Here is a 22,756-nt window from a genome sequence, read left to right on the forward strand (position 1 = left end):
GGGAAATTGGTATTGACTGGCTGACAAAGATGTTCAACAAGGTGTTGAGAACAATGAACATGTCAGACGAATGGAGGAAAAGTATTACAGTACCTATTTACAAGAACAAGGAGACATACAGAATTGTGCAAACTATCAAGGGATCAAGCTTATGAGCCATACGATGAAGCTCTGGGAGAGAGTCATTGAACAACGACTAAGGCATGAAACAAGTGTATTTGAAAACCAATATGGTTTTATGCCATGAAGGTCAACAACTCAAGCTATTTTCCTACTTAGGCAACTGATTGAGAAGTGTAGGGTGAAGGAAAAGACTTCCACGTGGTATTTATTGATCTAGAGAATTCTTATGATATAGTACCTCGAGATTTGATATGGCGGGTGTTGAAAAAGAAAGGCGTTTCTAGACCCTTCATCGACTTGGTGAGAGATATGTACGATGGAATGGCAACTAGTGTACGAACAACTAGAGGAGAGTCGAGTAAGTTTTCAGTGACAATAGGTCCGCATCAAGGGTTAGCATTGAGCCTATACCGTTGTCTTAGTAATGGACGACTTAACTAGGCACCTACAAGCGGAGTTATCGTGGCACATGTTTTTCGCAGATGACATAGTTTTGATTGATGAGATCTGAAACGACATCAACCAGTGTTCAGAAAAGCGGATCACCCAGCACGTAGGCAACCGCCTAGGCGGTCAAGAAGGCCTGGGAGCATCGCCTAGGCTTAGGCAGCCAAACTGGGCGGCAATCCCTAAGCGACTACCTAGGCAATACGGAACCCTCCTAGGCGGGCGCCCAGCGCCTAGCCCTGAGCGACCTCCCAGGGCCTGCACCCCGCCTAAGGGCGAAAAAAAAAAAAATTCATTGTATTGATTTTTTTAAAAATATAAAGGGTTTGAAGGATGGGTTTTAGGTTCATTTCAAACCTAAACTCACAATAACCCATTTTAGAGAGAAAGAAACCTCAAGAAAATTAAATTTTGTAACTTTCTTTGGATCGAAGTGTTTCTCAAAATTACTTAAAACAGATCCAAACATCACCCAGGTAGATTTGATTTATTTTGGAGTTTTATAATTCTATTAAGGGATGTTCTTTATTATTTTAGCACCAGAAAACATCTCAAAGGTGGGAGTTTGGAGTTCGAGCAATCAAAATAAGTGCAAAAATTTATTTTTTAGATTTGCTTGTTTTATTTTGAGATGTTTTGTACAAGATCTAGTCAAAGTGGAGATCCGGGTTCGAAATATGAATATAACTCGAATCCAAGTTACAAAAATTGCATTAGATGCAATTTTTGTGAAAAAGATACGAAAAACCGGTTTAAAAAACATCTTGGCGGTATTAAGGGGGATGTTGCTCCTTGTAAAAATGTTCCTAAAGCTATCAGAGAGGAGATTAAGCAATATATGAGTTCTGTAAGACAAAAACAAGAACAAAAGCCTTGTCATTTGAATAGGTTTATTTATGTTAAGGGAAAATATCTCTATAGACCCCATTTTCAACTTTCATTTCTCCTCAAACCCAAAATTTCAAATCCTATCTTCTAACTCCCCAAATAAGTTTATCTATTTTTATTCCAACTTTTAACTCAAACAAATTAAAAAATACATCTTTTTCTATCACTCTCTCTCTCTCACGTGTTTCAATCTCTCTCCTCACATGTTTCAATCTCTCTCTAGACTGTTCTTCCTCTCTCTTTCTGCAACCCATTTCTTTCCATCTCAACAATAGTGGAAGCCTGGAGATTGTAGAGAAAATGGGTCACCTCGTGCCATCAAGCTTCATGATGGAGCTCTACTTCATCGTCGTCACCTTATCCGCCATTACAGTACCAGAGGCATTCTCCTTCACCTTCTTCTGGTTCATCTAAAGACGCTATTCCAAAAAACAAAAAAAAATTCAGTGGTAGAAGAAGAGAGAAGGGTAAAATCTCTCTCTCCTATAGTGGAGACCATCTGCGATTTCAATGGCCCCTTCGTCTTCAATTGCAGACGAGAGGACAAACCCTAATCCTAACCCTGACAGGCAGCATGCAATGGCTGCTTGGGCTGCGTCTCCATGACATGAAATCATCTATGACGAGACATGGAAACTGGTTGATGACCTAGAAATTATAGTGAAGAGGTTAAAGGTGAAGCAGATGAAGGACGGGAAGATAAAGGGTAAAAATTTTGGTGACGGCTTCTTAGATCCTGGTTGGTCTCAAGAACTTGGCTTTGAGTGAGAGAGAGAGAGAGAGAGAGAGAGATGGAGGAGATGGGAAAGATGGAAAACAGAGAGAGAAAGAGTTGGGGGAGACGAGAGAGAGAGAGGTTTGGGAGGTTGATAGGGGGATAGAGAAAGGGAATCATGTAAGAGAGAGAGCGGTTTAGAAAACACTGACTTTTTTAAATTTGTTTGGGCCAAAACAATTAGTAAAAATTGAATAAAATATAGGAGATATAATAAAGTGAATTTCTATATAGTAAGATAGGTTTTGCAACCTTAGGTCAATGGAGAAATGAAAGTTGAAAATGGGGTCTAGGGAGATATTTTCCCTTATGTTAATTCTAGAAGAAGTGATCCGGGTTGGAAGTATGGTTATAACTCAAAACCAAACAAAAATTGTATAAGGTATAATTTTTGTGAAAAAGATACCAATGGGGGTATTAACCGATTCAAAAAACATCTCGCCGGTATTAAAGAGAATGTTGCTTCTTGTAAAAAGGTTCCTGAACCTATTCAGGATGAGATTAGACAACATCTGAATTTAAAAAAAAAACAGAAAATGATGAAAATGAGACTTGTTATGTGAAAATATCTTCTCCAAGTTCTTCTAGAAGTGGTGATCCGGGTTGGAAATATGATTATAACTTGAATCCGAATGACAAAAATCATATTAAATGTAATTATTGTGGAAATGATACTAATGGGGGCATTTATCGGTTTAAAAAACATCTTGCCGGTATTAAAGGGGATGTTGCCCCCGTGTAAAAATGTTCCTGAGACTACCAGGGAGGAAATTATACAATATTTGAGTTCAGAAAAGCGCAAAAAGATAGAAAAGTGTAGAGCAGCCAAGACTACTAAGGCCTCATCCGCACATACGTGTAAGAGGGAGGTAGAAGAAGAGGAGGAGCAAGAGGAAGATTCAGAAGAAACAGAGGAGGACGAGTGTTATATTGAAGAGGGAGATGACTCTGATGATGATGGCCTCGATTCTAATGCATATGATGAAGCTTACCCTATTCCTTCTTATGATGATGATGATGATGATGACTGAAGAGTAAAGACTCTTGGTGTTGAGTGTCGACTGTTGTGTTGACTGTTGAGTGTTGACTATTGTTTTTTGAATTTTTGTTTATTTTCTTTTTCTTATTTTTAGTTTTTAGTTCTACTTTCTAGTTTCTAGTTCTACGATCTAACTTTTGTGTGTACCGTCTACAGTGTATCAGACAATTAGTGCATGCTTATATGGTTTTACTGTTTAAGCATTGTATGGTCTTATGGATTATCAAAATTCTCTTCTTGACTTCTATCCTTTTTTTTAACTGGGATTATGGTCTTATGGATTATCAAAATTCTTATAAATTAATCACTATCAATCATCACTCATCAATTTTTTCATTAGTTTGTTTTTTAATCAACTGGGCCGCCCAGGTTCTGTCGCCCGGCTACACGCTAGGCGGCCTGGACCCCCTTGGCCGTATGGGTGCCGCCTAGCGCTTTTCAAAACACTGGCGTCAACACAAGGTTAGCCTTTGGAGGGATGCTCTAGAATCCAAAGGTTTTAAAATTAGTCGGACAAAGACAGAGTATATGGAGTGCAAAAAAGACCTCACAAAAAAGACGAAGTAGTTAAGACCGCACAAAAAAGACTACAAAGACAGAGTATATGGAGTAGAGACGATGAAGTAGTTAAGATTGACAACCAGGAAGCACAAAAAAGACCGCACTTCCGATATCTTGGGTCGATAATCCAAGAAAATAATGAGATCGATGAAGATGTTGCACACAGAATTTGAGCTGGGTGGGCAAATTGGAGATGTGCAACTAGAATTTTATGTGATCGCCGCATACAGTGTTTCAAAAAGCAGACCGCCCAGCTCCTGGGCGACGCGGCCTAGGCAGATTTCGAGGCCTGGGCGACGCGGCCTAGGAGCCCAAAAAGAGCGAAGGTTCCTGGTCGCCTACCGAGGCGTTCAGGAAACCGTCTAGGAGGCCGCCCAGGTGCAGCGCCTCGCCCAGAGGCGGAAATAGGTTTCGATGGGGGCTATTTTCTTCTATTTTTTTATACTAAAGGTCCAAAAATAGGGGTTTTAGGTTCATTTGAAACCTAAAACTCGTTAGAGCCCATTGTAGAGAAAGAAAGCCCCCAAAAAACTAGTTTTTGGTGATTTCTTTAGGATCAAATGGTTTCTCAAAGTTATGAGTAATTGATCAAAAAATCACCCATTGATATTAGATTTAATTTTTGATGTTTTATTAAATCTATTGGGAAGTTGTGTATCGTGGTCTTGTGGATAGTGGATTTGTAGTTCACTCGTTTGGTACTTAGTAACTTTGGTTTGGTAATTTGGTTGTTAAATTTTATGTTTTAATTGAATATGGACCGACTTATGGTTATGCTAATGGAGTGTGCTAATATGTAGTATACTTAGAATTTTGATGTACCATAAATACCTAATTCTTATATTTTATACCAATATAACTCTAGAATCCTTTTTGGATTCAATTGGGCAGCCAAGTTCTGGGTGCCCGCCGAGGCGTTGGGCGGCCAGTACCCCCCAAGCCGCCAAGGACCCACCTAGCGCTAAGCGACACCCAGGCGGCCATGGGGGTCCAGGCCGCCCAGCACCTAGGCCACCTAGGCAGGCACCCAAGACCTAGGCAGCCCAGTTGAAAAAAAATAAATACAGATTGGCAGATTCTTATAATCTATAAGAATTTTGATAATCCATAAGACCATAATCCATAAGAATTTTGATAATCCAAAAAACCATAATCCCAGTTGAAAAAAAAAACGATAGAAGTCCAGAAGAGAATTTTGATAATCCATAAGATCATAATCTATATTTTTATACAATGCTAAATGCCTAAAACAGTAAACCATATAAGGATACACTAATAGTCTGATACACTGTATACTGTACATACAAAAATTAGATAGTAGAACTAGAAACTCGAAAGTAGAAACTAAAAATAAGAAAAAGAAAATATACCAAAATTTAAAAAATATACAGACCACAGTCTAGGACACAATAGTCAACGCTCACAGTCAACACTCAGCACCAAGAGTCTTCAGTCATCATCATCAACATCATCAGAAAGAATAGGGCAAGCCTCATCATATGCATCAGATTCAAGGCCATCAAAGTCATCTCCCTCTTCACTATAACTCTCGTCCTCCTCTGTTTCTTCTAAATCTGCATCTTCCTCCTCGTCTTCTTCTACCTCCCTCTTACTAGTACGTGCAGATGAGGTCCTAAGAGTCTTGGCTGCTCTACCCTTTTCTATCATTTTGTGCTTATCTGAATACAAATATTATATAATCTCCTCCCTAATAACCTTAGGAACATTTTTACACGGGGCAACATCCCCTTAATACCAGTAAGGTGTTCTTTAAACCGGTAAATACCTCCATTAGTATTTTTTCCACAATAATTACATTTAATACGATTTTTGTCATTCAGGTTCGGGTTATAACCATACTTCCAACCCGGATTACCACTTTTAGAAGAACCTAGAGCAGATATTTCTATAGAACAAGGCTCATTTTCATCATTTTCTAGTTCCTTTAAATTCAGAAATTGTCTAATCTCATCCTGAATAGCTTCAGGAACCTTTTTACAAGAAGCAACATTCCCTTTAATACCCGCAAGGTGTTTCTTGAATAAGTTAATGCACCCCTTTGTATCTTTTTCACAAAAATTACACCTTACACAATTTTTATCGTTTGGTTTTGGGTTATAACCATACTTCTAACCCTGATAACTTCTTCTAGAAGAAGCAAAAATAGATCTATTCAAATGATAAGGACTTTGTTCCTGTTTTTGTTTTATAGAACTCATATGTTGCTTAATCTCCTATCTGATAGCTTCAGAAACATTTTTACAACGGGCAACAACCACCTTAATACAGCCAATATGTTTCTTAAACTCGTTTATGCCCCTGTTTGTATCTTTTTCACAATAATTGCATCTAATGCAATTTTTGTTATTTGGATACGGGTTATATCCATATTTCCAATCCGGAACTTCACTTCGACTAGATCCTGAAGAAGACATCTCAAAATAAAGCAAGAAATCTAAAAAATAAAGTTTTGCACTTACTTTGATTACTCGAACTCCAAACTCCTACCTCTGAGATGTTTTTCAGGTGCTAAAATAATCAAAAACACCCTGTAATAGGATTATAAAACCCCAAAACTAAATCTAATCTTCCTGGGTAATGTTTGGATTTGTTTTTCGTAAGTTTGAGAAATACTTCTATCCAATGAAAATCACGAAATTTAGTTTCTTTGAAGTTTCGCTCTTTCTAAAATAGGTTCTTATTGGTTTAGGTTTCAAATGAACATAAACTCATCCTTAAAAGCCTTTATGTTTCTAAAAAAAGCAATAGAACAAAAAAACAATTATGCCCCTACGCAGGGCACAGGCCATGGGCAGCTACCCCTGGCTGGGCGGCCGCCAGCCCTGGCTGGGCAGCCGCCCAATTTGACCACTTAGGTCTGGGTGATGCTCCCAAGCCTTCTGGACCGCCTAGGCGGCTGCCAAGGCAGCTGGGTGGTCCACTTTTTTTAACACTGGTTGGGCGGATAAGAAACAATATACCCATAGAATGAGTGTAGCTGAGATGAGGATGTAGAGATGGATGAGTGGGAAGATAATAGGGGATAGAATTCACAATGAATCTATTCGAGAGAATTTATACGTGGTACCAATTAGCGATAAAATGAGAGATAGTATACTATGGTGAGATGGCCATGTGTGGCGTCGACCGAGTACAGCACCTGTTAGGAGGTGCGAATTAGTTCAAGTGGAAGGACTAAAAAGGGTAAAAGATAGGCCCAAAAAGACATGGTTGAAAGTAGTCTGAAAAGATATGGGGACTTATGGCCTCACTGAGGATATGGCCTCTAATAGAGCAGAATAGAGAACCAGGATTCATGCAGTTAACCCCAATTAATTGGGAAAAGGCTAAAATGATGATGATAAAATAAAACTACTAAGAAAACTTACTAGAAGATGCCTAGAGTTATCCTCACAGGGCTTGGTACACCTCATATATGATTCCCTGACCGATGGCACACTTTTACTCCTTTAGGTGTTGCTGAAAATTTAGAGATAGAGAAGCTTTATAGGCAATGCTTCTTTTTTTAGGGTTTTAGAGAGTTCTAAAATCAACTAAGGTTTATAGAAAACCTATGTGAACATATTAGGGCTGAGCTTGTGAGTTGATCTCTCTTCAAGTCGGTTGTCACCCTTCGTTTCTTCAAAATACAACAAGCTTCACTTAGGGTTTTGAACGTCTCATCTTTCCTCCCTTTTTTTTCTATAGACTTTACTCCAACAAGAGGAGAGAGAGGGTGGCATAACAGAAATTATGAGGAGAGTGGGTGGCATGAAACAGAATAGGAGAGAGGGTGGCGTGAGAGAGAGAATCTTGTGTTGAGAGAAAGATCAAAAGATCAAAGTTTACTTTGCATAGGATTCTAATCTAAGTATGTCTTATCTAACTTCCAGCTTAGACCTTTATGATAACTAGGATATCTGTGGGGTAAAAAAGATTTAATCAAAGTCATCCATACCACAAATCAGCCATCATGACTTTGGGTGAAAAATAGAAACGTTATCCCCTTAGATTTTGACCCAAATCCAACTGTTTAAATTTGAAATGCAACCTAACTTTATCATTATCTACATCTCCCATAATCAAGGATACTCTATACTTTAAAACGCTCATATGATAAGAAACCAAATCTAATTTAAATTAAAGAAAATTTCTATCTTTACTAATTTAAATTTTAAACAATAAGAAAGTGGGGCGTGCCCACGCACTTCCTAAATAAGTGGCATTCCCTTTATTTCTCAAATAAGTAGCATGCAAATTTTTTATATATAAAAAATTTGGGTGTGGGCCCCCAAAGGGTGGCACGTGGCCCCTACTCTTAAAAAGAGCACACACAAATGTGGGGCTAGATCCTTGGTCCCACGTGTGTTATTTTAAGTTATAAAATTTTCAAAAATACCCTTTTGACGAAAATTACAGCATAAATGATATTTTAAAATTTTGAAAAATATTTTAAAAGTCATAAAAATATTTCTAATATGAAAATAAAATATGCTAGGAGTGGACTGATACTATTAGGTCAAAATTAGCAACAATAAAAACACTCCACTCACCCCATAAACCATGATCCATTAATGTTTTTTTATCCTTATCAACAATGACCCATGACCCACAAGCTCATTGCAGAGGCTCATGATTGGTTTGTCAAAGTTAGACAATAAACAGTGAGAATATGATCCTGGAATGTGGATTTCAATACCCTTTTTAAGAGCAAGTCTTGCACTAGTCACCATAATACAAAAGGGGCTCTCTCTATGCACATGTACATGTGTCCCCTCTACAGGATTGCTTCCCAGTAATGAGACTGTCATGTGTACACCCGTATGGAAATTCGTTGAGGCTTCAACCCCTACTCTCACAAGCCTACAACCGCATGCAAGAGACCACACGGATCTCCTGGCCTACAAACATCATCACTAGGCATTTCTTCGACCTCAACAAGGGATGACCCAGTAGAAACCCTACTCGATAGTGCCACATGCCCAGGGAAATGTTCAGGGCCAAAATCGGCCAATTCTAGATCGGTCAACATGCACACTCCTACATAAGTGCATATTTCATTATAAAATATCTTAGTTACAAGCTCTCTTGGCCTTTAATGGCTACAAAACCCAACAAAATCACTAGTAAAAACAACTTAGTTTGATAGCCAAATTCAAACCTAGAAAGGATTCATAAAACCAAAATCGAAATAACAAAAGATAATAACTTAACTTAAAGCACCTCGAAAAGAGCATTAAAGAAAAACCAAAAGCAAAACCCAAACCAATACTTAAAGAAAATTATAAAACAAAATGTCCAAAATCGAAGTTCGGAACTAGAAAATATACCAAAACAAAAACCCATGAATTGGAAAAAATAATTAAACCAAATCTTAAACAAGGTCCAAAACATTAAAATCCGTCGTAAAAAATTTGCAAAACAAAAAAATCCAAAATCAAAGTTCAGAACTAGAAAAAATCACAAAGAAAAGAATATTATAAAAGTATGTTAAACCGAAACCCAATCTTAGAAAGTCACCAATTAACTAAACCCATTCTAAAAAACAATAACATAAACAAAAGGTCCAAAATGGAATTTTGTAGATAGTAAAAAAAAATTGTAGGCCAACACTCAGTCATGCAAACCAAAACCCATATCCAACCATTGTTTAAAAAGTCGCCGCCTAGCCAGCCAGCCTCTCAAAACACCTAGGCGTGCCTGGGTGAAAATGGTTTTCCCTTTTTTTTTTATTGGTTGGGGGCGGGGCATTCTAGCACCACAAACCCTTATGCGCTTAGTGTCGCACAAAAAATAAAGCACAAGCCCCCTTAAATGAATATATAAATACTTTAAGGCCTATAGAAATGGTTAAGGGCTTAAGGCCCTTCTCTCTCACTCACAAGCCCATGTGCTCTCTCTCTCTACGTATCAAAAAAGATGACCTCCAGGAGTTGAATGCAAGGCCCCTATCTCCCTCAAATAGACACAAACACACACAGGGACCAATACGTTCTTGCTCTACTTAAGAAGAAGAAAAAGAAGAAGATGACCTCTCACTCTACATAAGAAGAAGAAAAAGAAGAAAATGACCTTCCCCCCCCCCAAAACCCTATCATCGGCTCATATTCTATCTCTCTCTGCATATGTAAAGAAGAACAACAAGAAACATGTTCTCCAAGTGGTCGATGCGTGACCACTCTCTCTATATATAAATAGATGCCTACTCCTCAAACAGAGAGAGACCTTAGGGCGCCCAAGTATCTAAGCACCAACATAGGCGGCCAGAAACCCTAGCCGCCTAGGTGCCTACTTCTGTTTTTCCCAACATTGTACCCAATATCAAAAAGGGGCAACAAACCCAAATCCAACTTGGAGAAAAAAAAAAATAGAAAGATAAAAACCAAATCTTGAAAAATAAAACAAAAACCAAAAACCTAACTTGAAAACTATCAAAAAACAAAATAAAAAACAACTAACCTTTGGAAACCTAATCCAAGTTTGCTCAAATCAGCAAGCTTTCGCCTTTGACACATCTCTTGGCTTCTACGCTCTCTGTTTTTGCAATATTTCAAAAGAACCACCAAAATCTCAATGTTCTCAAAAAAAAAATTAAATCCTTGTTATCATAGGAATTTCTCACTCTGTACGCTTCAGGGTTTTGAATACCCTCAAACCCCTTTTCTCCCCCTTTTGAGAGGGAAAAGGACCAATTTTTTCTCTACCTGAAGGGCCATTAAGGAGCTCAGAGGCAAGCACTTTGCGCCAAGGCAGTGCCTAGGCCACTTAAACAGGCACCTACAGGGGCCCCACCTTGGATACCCTACCTCACGAAGAGGATTGCTTAGGGCCTCGACATGCCTCAAAGCACCACCTGGGCGCCGAGCAAGGAAGTTTTTTAAAATACTAGGTGGAACGAATGCAATAACGACAGCACTGAAGGCATCACCAAATAACATGGGAAAGGCTTTGGAATTATTGGGAGTGGGTGCCAAAGGGATACCAATAAAAGACCTAAAGGATATCATTATGGCTCTCAATCCAAAAGCATAAAGGACCCTTTATCGCTCCATAATACTAACAGTCAGTTTTAACTGGTGCTTAGATTCAGAAATCGGCACCTTTGGGCTCAAGATGACCCAGACTCAGATGATCTGAATCTGACCTTAGCCGACCCCAACTTGACTAGGTCTTCAGAATATCTACAGATTGTTCTTCAAAAAAATTCGGCTTCCTAAAGACAGGACTCACCGAGCAGAGCTGTTGATTGCTCGGACCATTCATTTTTAGTTTTGAGATGCGGGTTTGGAATTGAGAAAGAGATTCAAGGCCGCAAACTACCTTTTCCCAATTGTGATAGTTATGATCCTGCAGCTCGACCTGGACGGGGACCTACCCAATTCCATACCCAGTTCAAATATCTAAAACACTAGAAATAACATAAACCATGGAGAAAGAGGGACAAGAGTGAAAAGGAGAAACTTTTACATTCAAAGCATGGCTGTTGTCCCCTTCATTCGAAACAATACCTGACAGCCATTAAATTTCACAAATGTGGATTAGTTTCATACCCTGGGCATTCATGCTCCTTGTACATTTAAGGGGGAGGCTATAAGCATGTAACCATTATTTTTACATGACACCCATCATTTCTGACCATGAAAAGAACCATCAGCTAATTTGGGAAGCTCATTTACAGAAGAACGTGGCCAACGAAACTCATTTTCTCGGAGAGGAAGAGAGCAGCAGACCTATTGGCAGAACAAGCTACAGATAAGCAAGAGTTAGGAAGAAACTTTGCTGTAACACCATCATCTTGCCCATCTCGATTGGTCAGGAAAGATGTTCCCGATCACATCAGATTTCCATAAAAAACAGGAGTATGAACTGATGCAGAGGGCACAGAACTGATACAGGATTTGGGAAGCCAGGTTCATAAGATATATAATATTTTCTTTCTGATACATAATGCGCATAATAACAAGTAGAACTGGTTTAGTCATTTCTTAGCAGACTTAACTAAGACAAAAATTCTTAACTACAAATTATAGGTGTATGATTCAACTTAGAATGCATACTTTGTATTGAAACATTATTAAGTTAAATGAGATGCAATGTGTTATATTTATATAATAACATCAATAGACATGACTCATGAGTAGCTGCATCAAGAAGCCAGTGATGTTTGACACCCAGTCTTATACATCAATACCAGAATGAATGCTTGAAAACATAATTAAAGATGAGAGAACACACCTGATGACTTGCCCAATACAAACGCCAAATTTGACTTGGATTAGGTTTATCATCAGAAAGATATGCAGTTGCTGTCAATAATTCAACACGTAACTCTGCCCAAAATTCAGCTGCTTTTTGGTAAATATCCTGGAAAAGTAGAAAAATTGTAATGTATGTCAATTATATTATTATCAATGCTGCCAGAAATTAAAGATAAAGACTTTTACCAAAAAAATAACAGATGATAATGACAAACTTGATTCGAGATATTTTACAATGAAATACACAATCATGAAAGTAAAATGCATGGACTTGCAAATCTAAATAACAAGTGCCTTTCCCCTTCTCATGCTTCCTAATTGCACTTCTCAACGTAAAAAAGTTGCAAATAACCATCATATATGGTGGTTTAAATTTAATAGTGGTGCTTCTCTATGATGCACAACATAGTATAGCATTCAACCGAGTATGGGTTGATTCCCCGTGGCTAAACGATAACCAGCAGTACAGAGGAAACTCGTGCTTTTTATTTAAAATTTTTCATCTACATATTTGTGTTGCTTTTTATTTGAAATTTTTCATCTACATATTTCTGTGTTGTGGCAAATTTAGTGCAGTCAAATAGGCACCCTGACACATGTTGAACAGTGGAGCCTTTACATTGTCCTAAAAACAATGATGACAATACCACTTGTGACTTGTTTTTATTAGCCATTATAAGCCTAGCAGTGACACATTACACTAGTTATAGTTAGTTTAATTCAGGTGCTAGCTATGAATTCTGCACCTCCACGCAAAACTACATGCAGTCCATCCCTTTCAAGCCACAGTTTCCCTGCAACCCCTTAGGGCAAGTCCTATACAAAATTGGACTCCAACCACTCCATTCATGATCCAGATAATTCCACAAGGTAACATTTGTTCATGGGAAAGTGCTTTCTGGGAGAGAACTTCCCGGAGGAACCACTTTCCTGTGTTTGTCTCATAGCAAAGTGGAGAACACCACAAGAAAGCAGCGTCCCAACATAGCCCTGACCATGTAAGATGTGGGACAGCCATGCCAATTGAGGTATGACAGCATTTTCCCATGGGCAGACCTTATTCATGAGGAAGTTCTTACCAGGAAAGAACTTTCGAATGAAAAAAATGTGCCCTTGTCATTTCTAGTTATGAGCAATATAGGTTCATTTGTTCATAATATGCACGGTTTAGAGGTCGTTTCTTATCATCATTTACCGTCATTTTTGCTTCTAGCAGGGCTTCAATTACTTCAAACTCTGCTCCTTGAAAGCTTAAAGTCCGACACACATACATTCCCCTGGAGAAAGATAAATAGTGGCACTAGTTAATAAGGTGAAATTTGGCAACAGTAAGAATGTAGTAAAGTAGCTCCTAAAGATGAAAAACCTGGCCTTCATGTCCATCGCAACAAGCTCCAGTGCACCAATGCCCCTTTTCTCAAGAGCCCCTGCACAACAGCTGCCCAAATGTCACTCAATAGCCCTCAAGTGGAGGCAACCAGAAGTACATAATGGAGAACCTTCATATTTTATAAAATTATGGAACACTGTAGCAGAAGAACTAGTTTCCTGTGAGAACATTTCACATTGTTGCTTTTGGGAATCAGATCCAATTTATCACTCGACTAGTGAAATGATGTCATCAAAACTATAACACTTTATAATAGGACATTTTATACTCAGAAGTCAGAGTGGCATCTTCGAGGATGTCAAGCATGGCAATATTAAATTCAGACACATAAGGTAAACAAAACAAGACCTACATACTTCAACTAGCCAGTCTGCAAGACATGGCAAGGCAGGCCATAGAACCCCAGAGAAAAGGAAGTAATCACTTCAAATCGAGGAAAATTTGGTCACTAAATACTGCAAAACCCATGGAGAAAAAAGAAATTGATTGCTCCCATAACTTTTTATGCCAAAGAAACATAAGGACGAAGACTGCATCTCATACACCAAATCAGCAGACACCATGATATCTTCCTCTGGGCAGTAACCACCACAAATATCACAGGGAATGCAAACCAAAGCCATCATTCTCTCACTTCAAAATGTTCACATCAACTCCAAATAAGCATTCAATAGGTACATCATTAGCAAATAACTTCCAAGTAGAAACAGGCAAATGAGTACCATTAGTTAAACCAGAACTTTAAAAAACAATTCAGTTTCTAATGACTTACAAATAAATATCAGTGAGTACCACATGGCATGTAACATTGAACATATACAATTCCCACCATAGTTCTTGGAAGCGGGAGCCTACGATCGATCGATGGCTGCAGCTCCCTATCTTGGGAGGGCCTGGAGCATTATTCAGGCTTGGAAATGACCTGATATAGTAATTTATATATGTAGGAGCAGTTGGGGACCACCCTGTGTGCATGGGCATTTGTGCTTGCTTGTGTATACGCTTGTGCATGTGTGCGCATGTCTTGCGTATGTCTGCATGCATGCATGGATGTATGTATACATGTTACTTTATTTTCTTTAAAGTGATATATGCATGTGTGTGTGCTGTTATTTTAATTTATTTTTGGAAGTGTTATTGAAAAATTGAAATATTTATAATCTACTTTTTTAGCATTATCTCTATCCATGCAGAATGAGAACCCTATAGCACGAGAGACCCACAAATATTTGAGAAAAATGACATCAAAGGAACTTCGTAAGAACTGTATTCAAGAACAGTCCTAGCCCCCGTAGTGAACTGGGCATAGTTTTTGGGGGCGGGGGCGGGGGCAGGAGCGGGTTCGGGAGCTGGATCAGCTCGGGGAATGCCGAACTACTATAGGGTGGAAGCTCCCCTAGGCTTAGGATCAAAACATTCAACAAATTAAGGAGCCAAATCCCAAGATACCTGGGAGCGAGATCCCATGTCATTAGGATCGAGGTTTTGATTTGGAGGGATCTAAGCTCTACCACACATAAAACAAGATCAATTAATAGTATATCATAAACTTAGGATCAAGCCAAAGTCCGCTCGATCCATTATCGTACACCTTAGCTTATTAGCAATGCCATAGTTATAGTACCCCAATTTACTATAATAAAACAGTTTATTAATAGCAAAAATTGGCTTACTACGATATTAAACTGTAGCTTTTTAATAACATGATTCTAGTGTAGCATGATGTGATATGCACCACGGTTTAATATATTCAAAAGAAATAAATTTAGAATACCAAGTAGAGGAGCACTAGTGCAACTAATAGTATAGCTCCTCTCCTTAGAGCGATCCTACAAGCATGGAGACCGAGGTCTCATTTTATAGGGAGCAAGATCCCTATTTCACTAAACCGGCTCCTTCAAAGATCCCTTAGAGAAAATGCAGGATTGAGCTCCTAAGTTGGAACTGTGGCCTCCCTAAGGTTCGCACAACTATGGAACTGAGTGCACCACCCAATTCTAGATAACCTAGGCAATTCCATGGGAAGCCCTCGAGTGCAAGCTTACTCAGACTACTCTAACTCGGCCCACAAGTTTTCAACCACTGATGGAAACTGACGATCATGAAAACAAAAAAGCACAAACATCTGCAACTGGTCACCAGAAAGAAAAACGTTAGAGACCAAAAAAATCAGCATCAAGTCAAAGATGTCGATAAAATCAGCATCAAGTCAAAGATGTCGGTTCAAAATTCAAAAAATTTTGAAATTCCCTTGAATTTGTGATCCCTTTAAACCAAGATCATGCCCCCATTTTAAATGGGAGTCGTGGTCCCCTTCGACACAGGCAAGACCTATTTGAGTCAGGGATCGAGATCCTTATAACAAATGGACGAGATCCCTAGATGGGGGGAGTGAGCTCTGCTCGGGCTTAGGAACCTGTATTGCCAGAGCAAAATTCCAAGGAGGGATCCCCACTCCTTAAACAAGCTCCCCACATCAACACACATCATATAAATTAGAAAGAAACCAAATGGGAGTTGTTGGAATGTTATCCCCTGATTTCTTGAATTCTATGTTTTTGCTATTTAGAAAGAAATCATCCGTCTAATGTTATGTTTTCCCCTGATTTCTTGAATTCAAGTTGCTTTAACTAGTGACCCTTGATTAACATTATTAACATGCTTGCATTGCTAAATTCATACATTTGCAAGTTTTGCTAACACTTCCAATTTGGACAAACCATTTGTCAATGAATAGTTCTGTTCACTTCTCTGCCCATTCATGTCTAAAAAGGCAAATGTTTAGTGCACTCCACTATTCGTTGCTAAGAGCCATTTCTCTCACCTGATTATTAAGGAAGCTCATAAAATGTTTCACAGCCTTTTTTGGTGAAAACTAGATATGCCCATATACACTAATAACCTGGCTTCTTATACAATTTCATTTAATCAAAAAAATCTACGAGTATATTTTCCTGTAGTTCCTAAAGCTATAGTTCTCCACATCTTTTTACAAAAACAAAACTACAAGAGAGGTCTTCGAGGCATTGTCTCTTGCAAATCTATCCTTCTCTTAATTGCTATATGTACTAGAGAAATTGTGATAACCCTAGTAATCTCGAAATTTTCTTCTATTAGTCTGTATGGGTAATCCGACAGCCTGCTGAACCATGAGACCATCTTATATGAATCCCCCTCTATCACAATCTTCTTCCAAGTTTGAGCAATATTTGAGCCTTATTAGCATCAAATTATGTGAACAATTTCCTTACCATGTTTATTGATTTTCTTGACTGTTACACCATGCAATGGGCCTGAGCATAGCATTAAGGTTCAACTGAAATGACTACGAACTATCCTGTATTTCCTGTTGGACTTGGGTTCCCCTTACAGCTGCCATCAAAATTTATTTTCACCATTCCGTCCTCAGATGGGCGCCAAGTTAAATGCAGTGTGTCTTCTTTAGGCTGCCATATATACTTGCTTGCAACTGGTTTTCAATATCCATGGTAGAATACCCATCAAGACTCAGCCCTCACCCTAGCCCATAAAAAAACCATAGACTTAATTCAGTCCTTCAGCCATGTCACACCATGGTACACAGAGCTAAAGCTACAAGTCTTTCTTTCCAACCCATCATATAGCCCATAAAACTGCTAGAATATTTAGTCTCAACAGCAAGCCACCAAACTTCGGTAAAGACAAAAATATCCATGACTTAAAAAAATCCTTTCCACTGATTCAGGAATCAACAGCTCAAACTAAAATAATGTAAGAACAAAACTCCAACACCTTTGCTGCAATTTCAAAATGGATGAACAAGTGGCTGACTGATTCATCATTGTTTTTACACACAATGCACCAGTTTGTGGTTAGCATTCCTCTCTGTAGATGATCTGCTGTCAGCACTATGTTAATTCTTGACTACCACCCAAATACTTGAAATTTCGGTGGTGTTCGGATTGTCCATGCCCTCACTGATTTCATGCCACCTGGTTAACCAGTCATATCTCTATAGAATGATTTACCATGAACCCCTTGGTTGGCATGTACCACTATCAATATGTCCTCTTTACTAAGCATATAGAACAAATTGCTATCTCTTGAACAGATGCTCACTGTTTTTGAGCAATTATATACAGGCTTAAAAATGATTTTGAAAGGTTTCAGAACCTAACCATTTATCCATCAAAATTGAGTCCTTCATCAATGTTCAACCAAAATTCTAGTATTAGCAACAAACATTTATTGCACTCTAATAATTCCTCTCTAAGCACGAGAAACACACTGAGAGCTCCTCCACTTTTTAACATGCCACCCATTTACCTCTCTTCAATATTTTCAACAGATGATTCCATAGATGATCTGAGGATACTGCAAATCTACATCACCAATTAGCTGCCAAAGTGCCAATGCATGGCCCTTCTCTTTGATTTTCAGAATTCTAAGTCCCCCAGTTCCTTAGTGTGCAGACTGTATCCCATTTTCACCAAAAGGACTCTTTCTCTGATGAATCATTCAATAAGAACCTCCCATTTTCTCCTCTTAACTTATTTACGTGATTGGGACATTATTATTCTTACTTTTTATTTTTCTTTAGTTTCAAATATGCATAATTTAATTTTAATTTCAAGGTTTGTTTTTTGGGTCCTTACATTTTTGTATGGATTCTAGGGCTTTTTTATATTTTTAGGGTTAGAGGAGTCGCTTAGGAAAGTAGTTGTTGTGCATATGGAATATTTGTTTTATCAAGGATAAAAATATCATTACGAATTTTGTTTTAATTAGGACTTTTAATTCAATTAGAATTAGGATTTATTGGGCTTTAAATCAAATCTTTTACTATAAATAGGGCTTTATATAGAGAATTTATAATAGAGATTTGAGTTATTGTTTAGAACCTATGTAGAGAATTTTAACATAGATTTGAATTATTGTTTAGAAACATTGTTTCCTTAAATTTTATGTGTTCTATAGAGCCCCTAAAGCTAGGCTTGTTAGGTTCCTCTTTTATTTTCCAATCAATAGATTATTCGATTTTCTTCCATGCGAAGCTTTTTCTACATGAACTGGTATCAGAGCAGAGGTTTGTGATCAGCAAGGGAAGAAATTTTTTATCAAGCATAGGGTTTGTGATTCAACCTTGGGCTTGTGACTTCAGCCTAGGGTTGCTGATTTCAACCGAGGGTTTGCTGATTTCCTACCTAGGATTTGGGATTTTAGCAAATCCATGGCAGCAACAAGAAGCACTCGTAGATTTCCACCCTACGATGCCAAAGATGAATAGATTGAAGACTTCAAAAGGCAAGTTCAGCAGCTTCCACAATAACTTGTGGGTATCACTCATATGAGCAACACTGATGAAGGGCAAAATTATTCTTATTTTTTATTTTTACTCAACTTAGGGGATGTATATTATAGTTTTAGTATTAGGATTCATTTATAGGGTTTTTTAATTTTTTAGAGATTCCAGGGTTTTTATTTATTTTTACTTCACAAGTACTATTCACTAGTACTGTTCACAAGGGTAAAACTATCATTACAAAATTTAAGTTTAAATTAGGATATATAAGTCATTTAATCATTGTATGGACATGTAATGTCATTGAACATTGAATTATAATATATAAGCGGTGTCTGGGGCCTTGAAAAAGAGAAAAGCTTAGGCTTTTGGAACCCTAGCTTAGGGTTTAGAGAAGAAACCCTAGGTTTCTTTGAATTATGCTTGTGTTTAACTTTGCTCCTTGATGTTTTTACTATTCCCTCAAATTTTTGAGCAGGCAAGAAAATCACATTTCATGAGCAGGTTTGAAAGGAGTGTGATTGTGCTCCTTGTAAAACACAACTCCTTTTATTTTAGTGAAGTTAACGATTGCACTACTGGAAAAGCGTCAGAAAACAAGAGGGGGACCCGAGAGCACCCACAGGCAGGGTCTCTCGGACAAAAATAGATCACTACACACAAAAAAACACAGCTCCTTGTTGTGTTTAACTTTGCTCCTTGCTGTTTGCCGTTTTTATTTTCCAATCAATTGTTTTGAGCAGGTTTGAAGGGAGTGTGACTATGCTCACTTATGGACCGTCTAATTGCCATCTTAACCATGCAGCTAGCCCCGATTTGGATGGAATTGAGGATTCAGACATTTTCACCTTTTTTTTTATTTTTGTATCTTTCCATCGATAAAGATTCAGGCCACTCGAGCAAGGATTCCATGGGCGCCTTTGGAGGTCAATTCCACCACCCCCTCTGTAAATCCCACTCTACAGGGCTGGATCCTAGTCATCCACTAAAGCAATGGTGGACCCAACAAGGTCGAAGTCTTCCAATCCTTGACCAAGTTGGGGCATACCACAAAATTTTGCTCGAAACAAGTTGGTCGACACAAAACCCAAGAGATCACCATATTTTGAGGACCAATTCATGCACCCTTTGATCATTAAAAATATGACCATTACACTCTTTTTAAATGCACCAAATAATGGCCACAACGCTCAACTACTAAAGCACCCAGCCACTGGATGGGATGGCCATCGTAACACACCTTACCATAACATCTTTCACGGAAGGTAGGGTCACCCATTGCATGCAAAGAGATTGAGAACATACAACCATATCAGTGATTTAAAAAGCGGACCGCACAGTGCCTGGGCAGCCGCCTAGGTAGTCCAGAGGGCTTAGGTGCATCGCTCAAGCCTAGGCGGCCAAATTAGGTGGGATAGCTCTGGGTGCCTGCCTAGACCCCGGGAACTCGCTTAAGCGAGCGTTTAACTCCTAGCCCTGGGTAGCCGCCTAGGAGCGGAATTGCCCCTCGTTGAGGGCATTTTTTGATAATTTTTTTAATACTAAAAGGGTAAAATCGTGGGTTTTAGGTTCATTTGAAACCTAAAACCTATTAGAGCCTATTTTAGAGAGAGAAAAGCCCCAAAAAACTAGTTGAGTCTTCAAGTATTTCTTTCATTTTTGTTTTCCACCTCTTAGTTGTGTATTGTGGATTTGTGGTTCACTAGTTTGGTAACTTTGGTATTTTGGTTGGTAAATTTTAAGTTTTAACTATGTGTGGACTGTGGAGTGTGGACTATTAGACTATGGATAATTGGATATGGACTAATGGTTATGGAGTATGGAGGTGTGTGTGCTATGTGGACTTGGGTATTATATATTTGATGTACCCTAAATCCTTAATTCATATGTGTTATACAATTATACTTATACTGTTAGACTATAGAGATTTTTTTTTCTATTGGGGCACCTAGGTTCTGGGCACCTGCCTAGGCGCCGCTTAGCGCTTTTTGAAACACTGGGCCATATAGTCATGACACACCTGCAATGAATAAGGCGGCCATTTCCCCCTCAGCAACGGGATAGTAAATACAGGATTATCACAATTGGGCCTAAAGATGTCATATAAAACCAATTTTGGGAAATAGATTACATAGCCATTTAGCTTTAACTAGTGCAGAGAATCACCATAGGCTTCATTGGGTTTTGGGGAAGACTGTGGATTATTTCTTAAATAAAGATTTTTGAGAAACTATTTGTCCAAAATAAAATATATATATGATAAAATAGAATAATTTTGTAAACAGCTGTCATCCATACATGTGATTTAATCAGCTTACATATTTATCTACCGTATGGTATAACATATTACCCCATTAGGGGACACTAAAATGATTCACAATCACATTCATGAAGATATTAAAAGAAAACGTTAACCATTCTAACTCATATTTCAACCACACAAGGAATCACACATTCTCACAGCCTCACCACAAAAAGTGATCCAAAAGCACCTCAAACTCAATAGTTTTTATGATTCAATTTTTCGCTTCAAAACTAAAATATAAAATAGAATCAAAAGTACTCAAAAAACCATAAAATCCCATGTTCGTGATACTGGAGAATTTTGAGAATTAAGAAGCTGCCTAGGCAGTCAGCATTGGGTCCTAGGCGACCAATACCATTAGCCGCCTAGGTGCTACATAATGTCTTACAAAACACTAGAATGAGAAACTCAGCAATTGACCTATAATTACAATATGCACAATTCGGAGATTACAATCTGATTTATTAATAAGAAACATAGTAGAATTGACCTTGCTAATACATACGGATAAAGAGAAGAAAAAAATGGGGATCAACAGTCAAAGGTCCTGCACAGCAACAATGTTTTGACAGAACTTACTGTACTCTCACCTCCCTATCTCTTCAAAGCCCTCTCTCTCTCTCTCCCCTCTCTACCCCGTCACTCTACTGTCTCTCCCTCTCCTCCCCCGTTCTTCTCTCACATGTTTCTATTATTATTTTTTGTAAAGGAGCACCCAACCTGTGGCTTGCCACGACACGTCACCTCTCATAAGCATTTGTTGTAACTACACTATTTCAGCAATATGTTGTCACGTTAATCAAAAAACACTGTCAAAGTCCTCCTATATACGGCAAATACATTTAACTTTTCATTATTTCCTAAAACGTTTTTCTCCAGTAGTATTTAAAAAAGAAACATCTCCATCAAAAAAAGGTGAGGGCTTTTGTAGTCGTATATTCTTCTTGTTGATCAACAATGATTACAATATAAGGTAACCCTGTCGTATATTTGATCCCGCCGAGATATGTTTACAAGTGAGATTGTCTCTTCAACATTGCCACATCTCTTTCCAGGGGACAATTAGATCGACCTGTCTTTTGTTCTGCTTTCAAGTCCCAGAATGTATGGAAGTCTTGCTTCTGTAGTGGACCAATTCATTGACATACCATCAAAGTTCAAGTGACAAGGGAGAAGAAGGAATAATTTTACCTTAGAGGAAATATTTTTCCCCAAATTTCACCAAAGAAAAGTTGAGGAAAACAATGGAAAATAATGAAATTGTACAAAACCTTTGGAATTTTTTTCTTTTGTTTTTTAATTGTAAAATCTTTGGAATCATTTAACCTGCAGAGCCCCGAAGACATCCATGCAGTCCAAATTCCCCAATTCAATTACAGATTAGCTGAAACATTGAATCATGAACTGCAGCAGAAAAATGCCAATGTGGCCTAAAAACCTCTATAGACTTCTGCCAATTTTCTTAATCCCCCACACTGATTTTCTTCCCTATAAATTCTGCAAAAAGGCTTTTCCCTTCAGTTCCTTTTTACCTTATTTGCCTCCTTCACCACAACCCCCCAACTCCCAAAACGCTCTGCACATTTTCGGAAAGTCCATGATGAAAAAAGTAACATTCTGTTTTGGTATAAAAGTGTTCCTGAAGTGTATGAAGTGCCAAAAGTAATGATTGAGAAGACCGGTCCACAA

At 38.3% G+C, this 22,756-nt stretch overlaps 1 protein-coding gene across 2 annotated transcripts in view; it reads right to left on the reverse strand.

The window, feature by feature from the left end:
- Positions 1-22,756, reverse strand: part of EMB1135 (RING/FYVE/PHD zinc finger superfamily protein) — a 96,322-nt gene that overhangs the window by 42,373 nt on the left and 31,193 nt on the right. For both annotated transcript variants that reach the window (XR_016049353.1, XM_006855807.4), the window contains exons 9-11: positions 13,458-13,518; positions 13,287-13,368; positions 12,069-12,197 (exon numbers count right to left, since the gene is read on the reverse strand). Coding sequence is in view for 1 of the 2 variants with exons in the window: in XM_006855807.4 (XP_006855869.2) it covers positions 12,069-12,197; positions 13,287-13,368; positions 13,458-13,518 (272 nt within the window). In the remaining variant the exon portion in view is untranslated. The remainder of the gene's footprint in view (positions 1-12,068; positions 12,198-13,286; positions 13,369-13,457; positions 13,519-22,756) is intronic.

The sequence above is a fragment of the Amborella trichopoda genome, chromosome 2 (assembly GCF_054954075.1).
Source record: "Amborella trichopoda isolate Santa Cruz 75 chromosome 2, AtrichopodaSantaCruz75HAP2 v2.0, whole genome shotgun sequence".
In the NCBI taxonomy this organism is placed as follows: domain Eukaryota; kingdom Viridiplantae; phylum Streptophyta; class Magnoliopsida; order Amborellales; family Amborellaceae; genus Amborella; species Amborella trichopoda.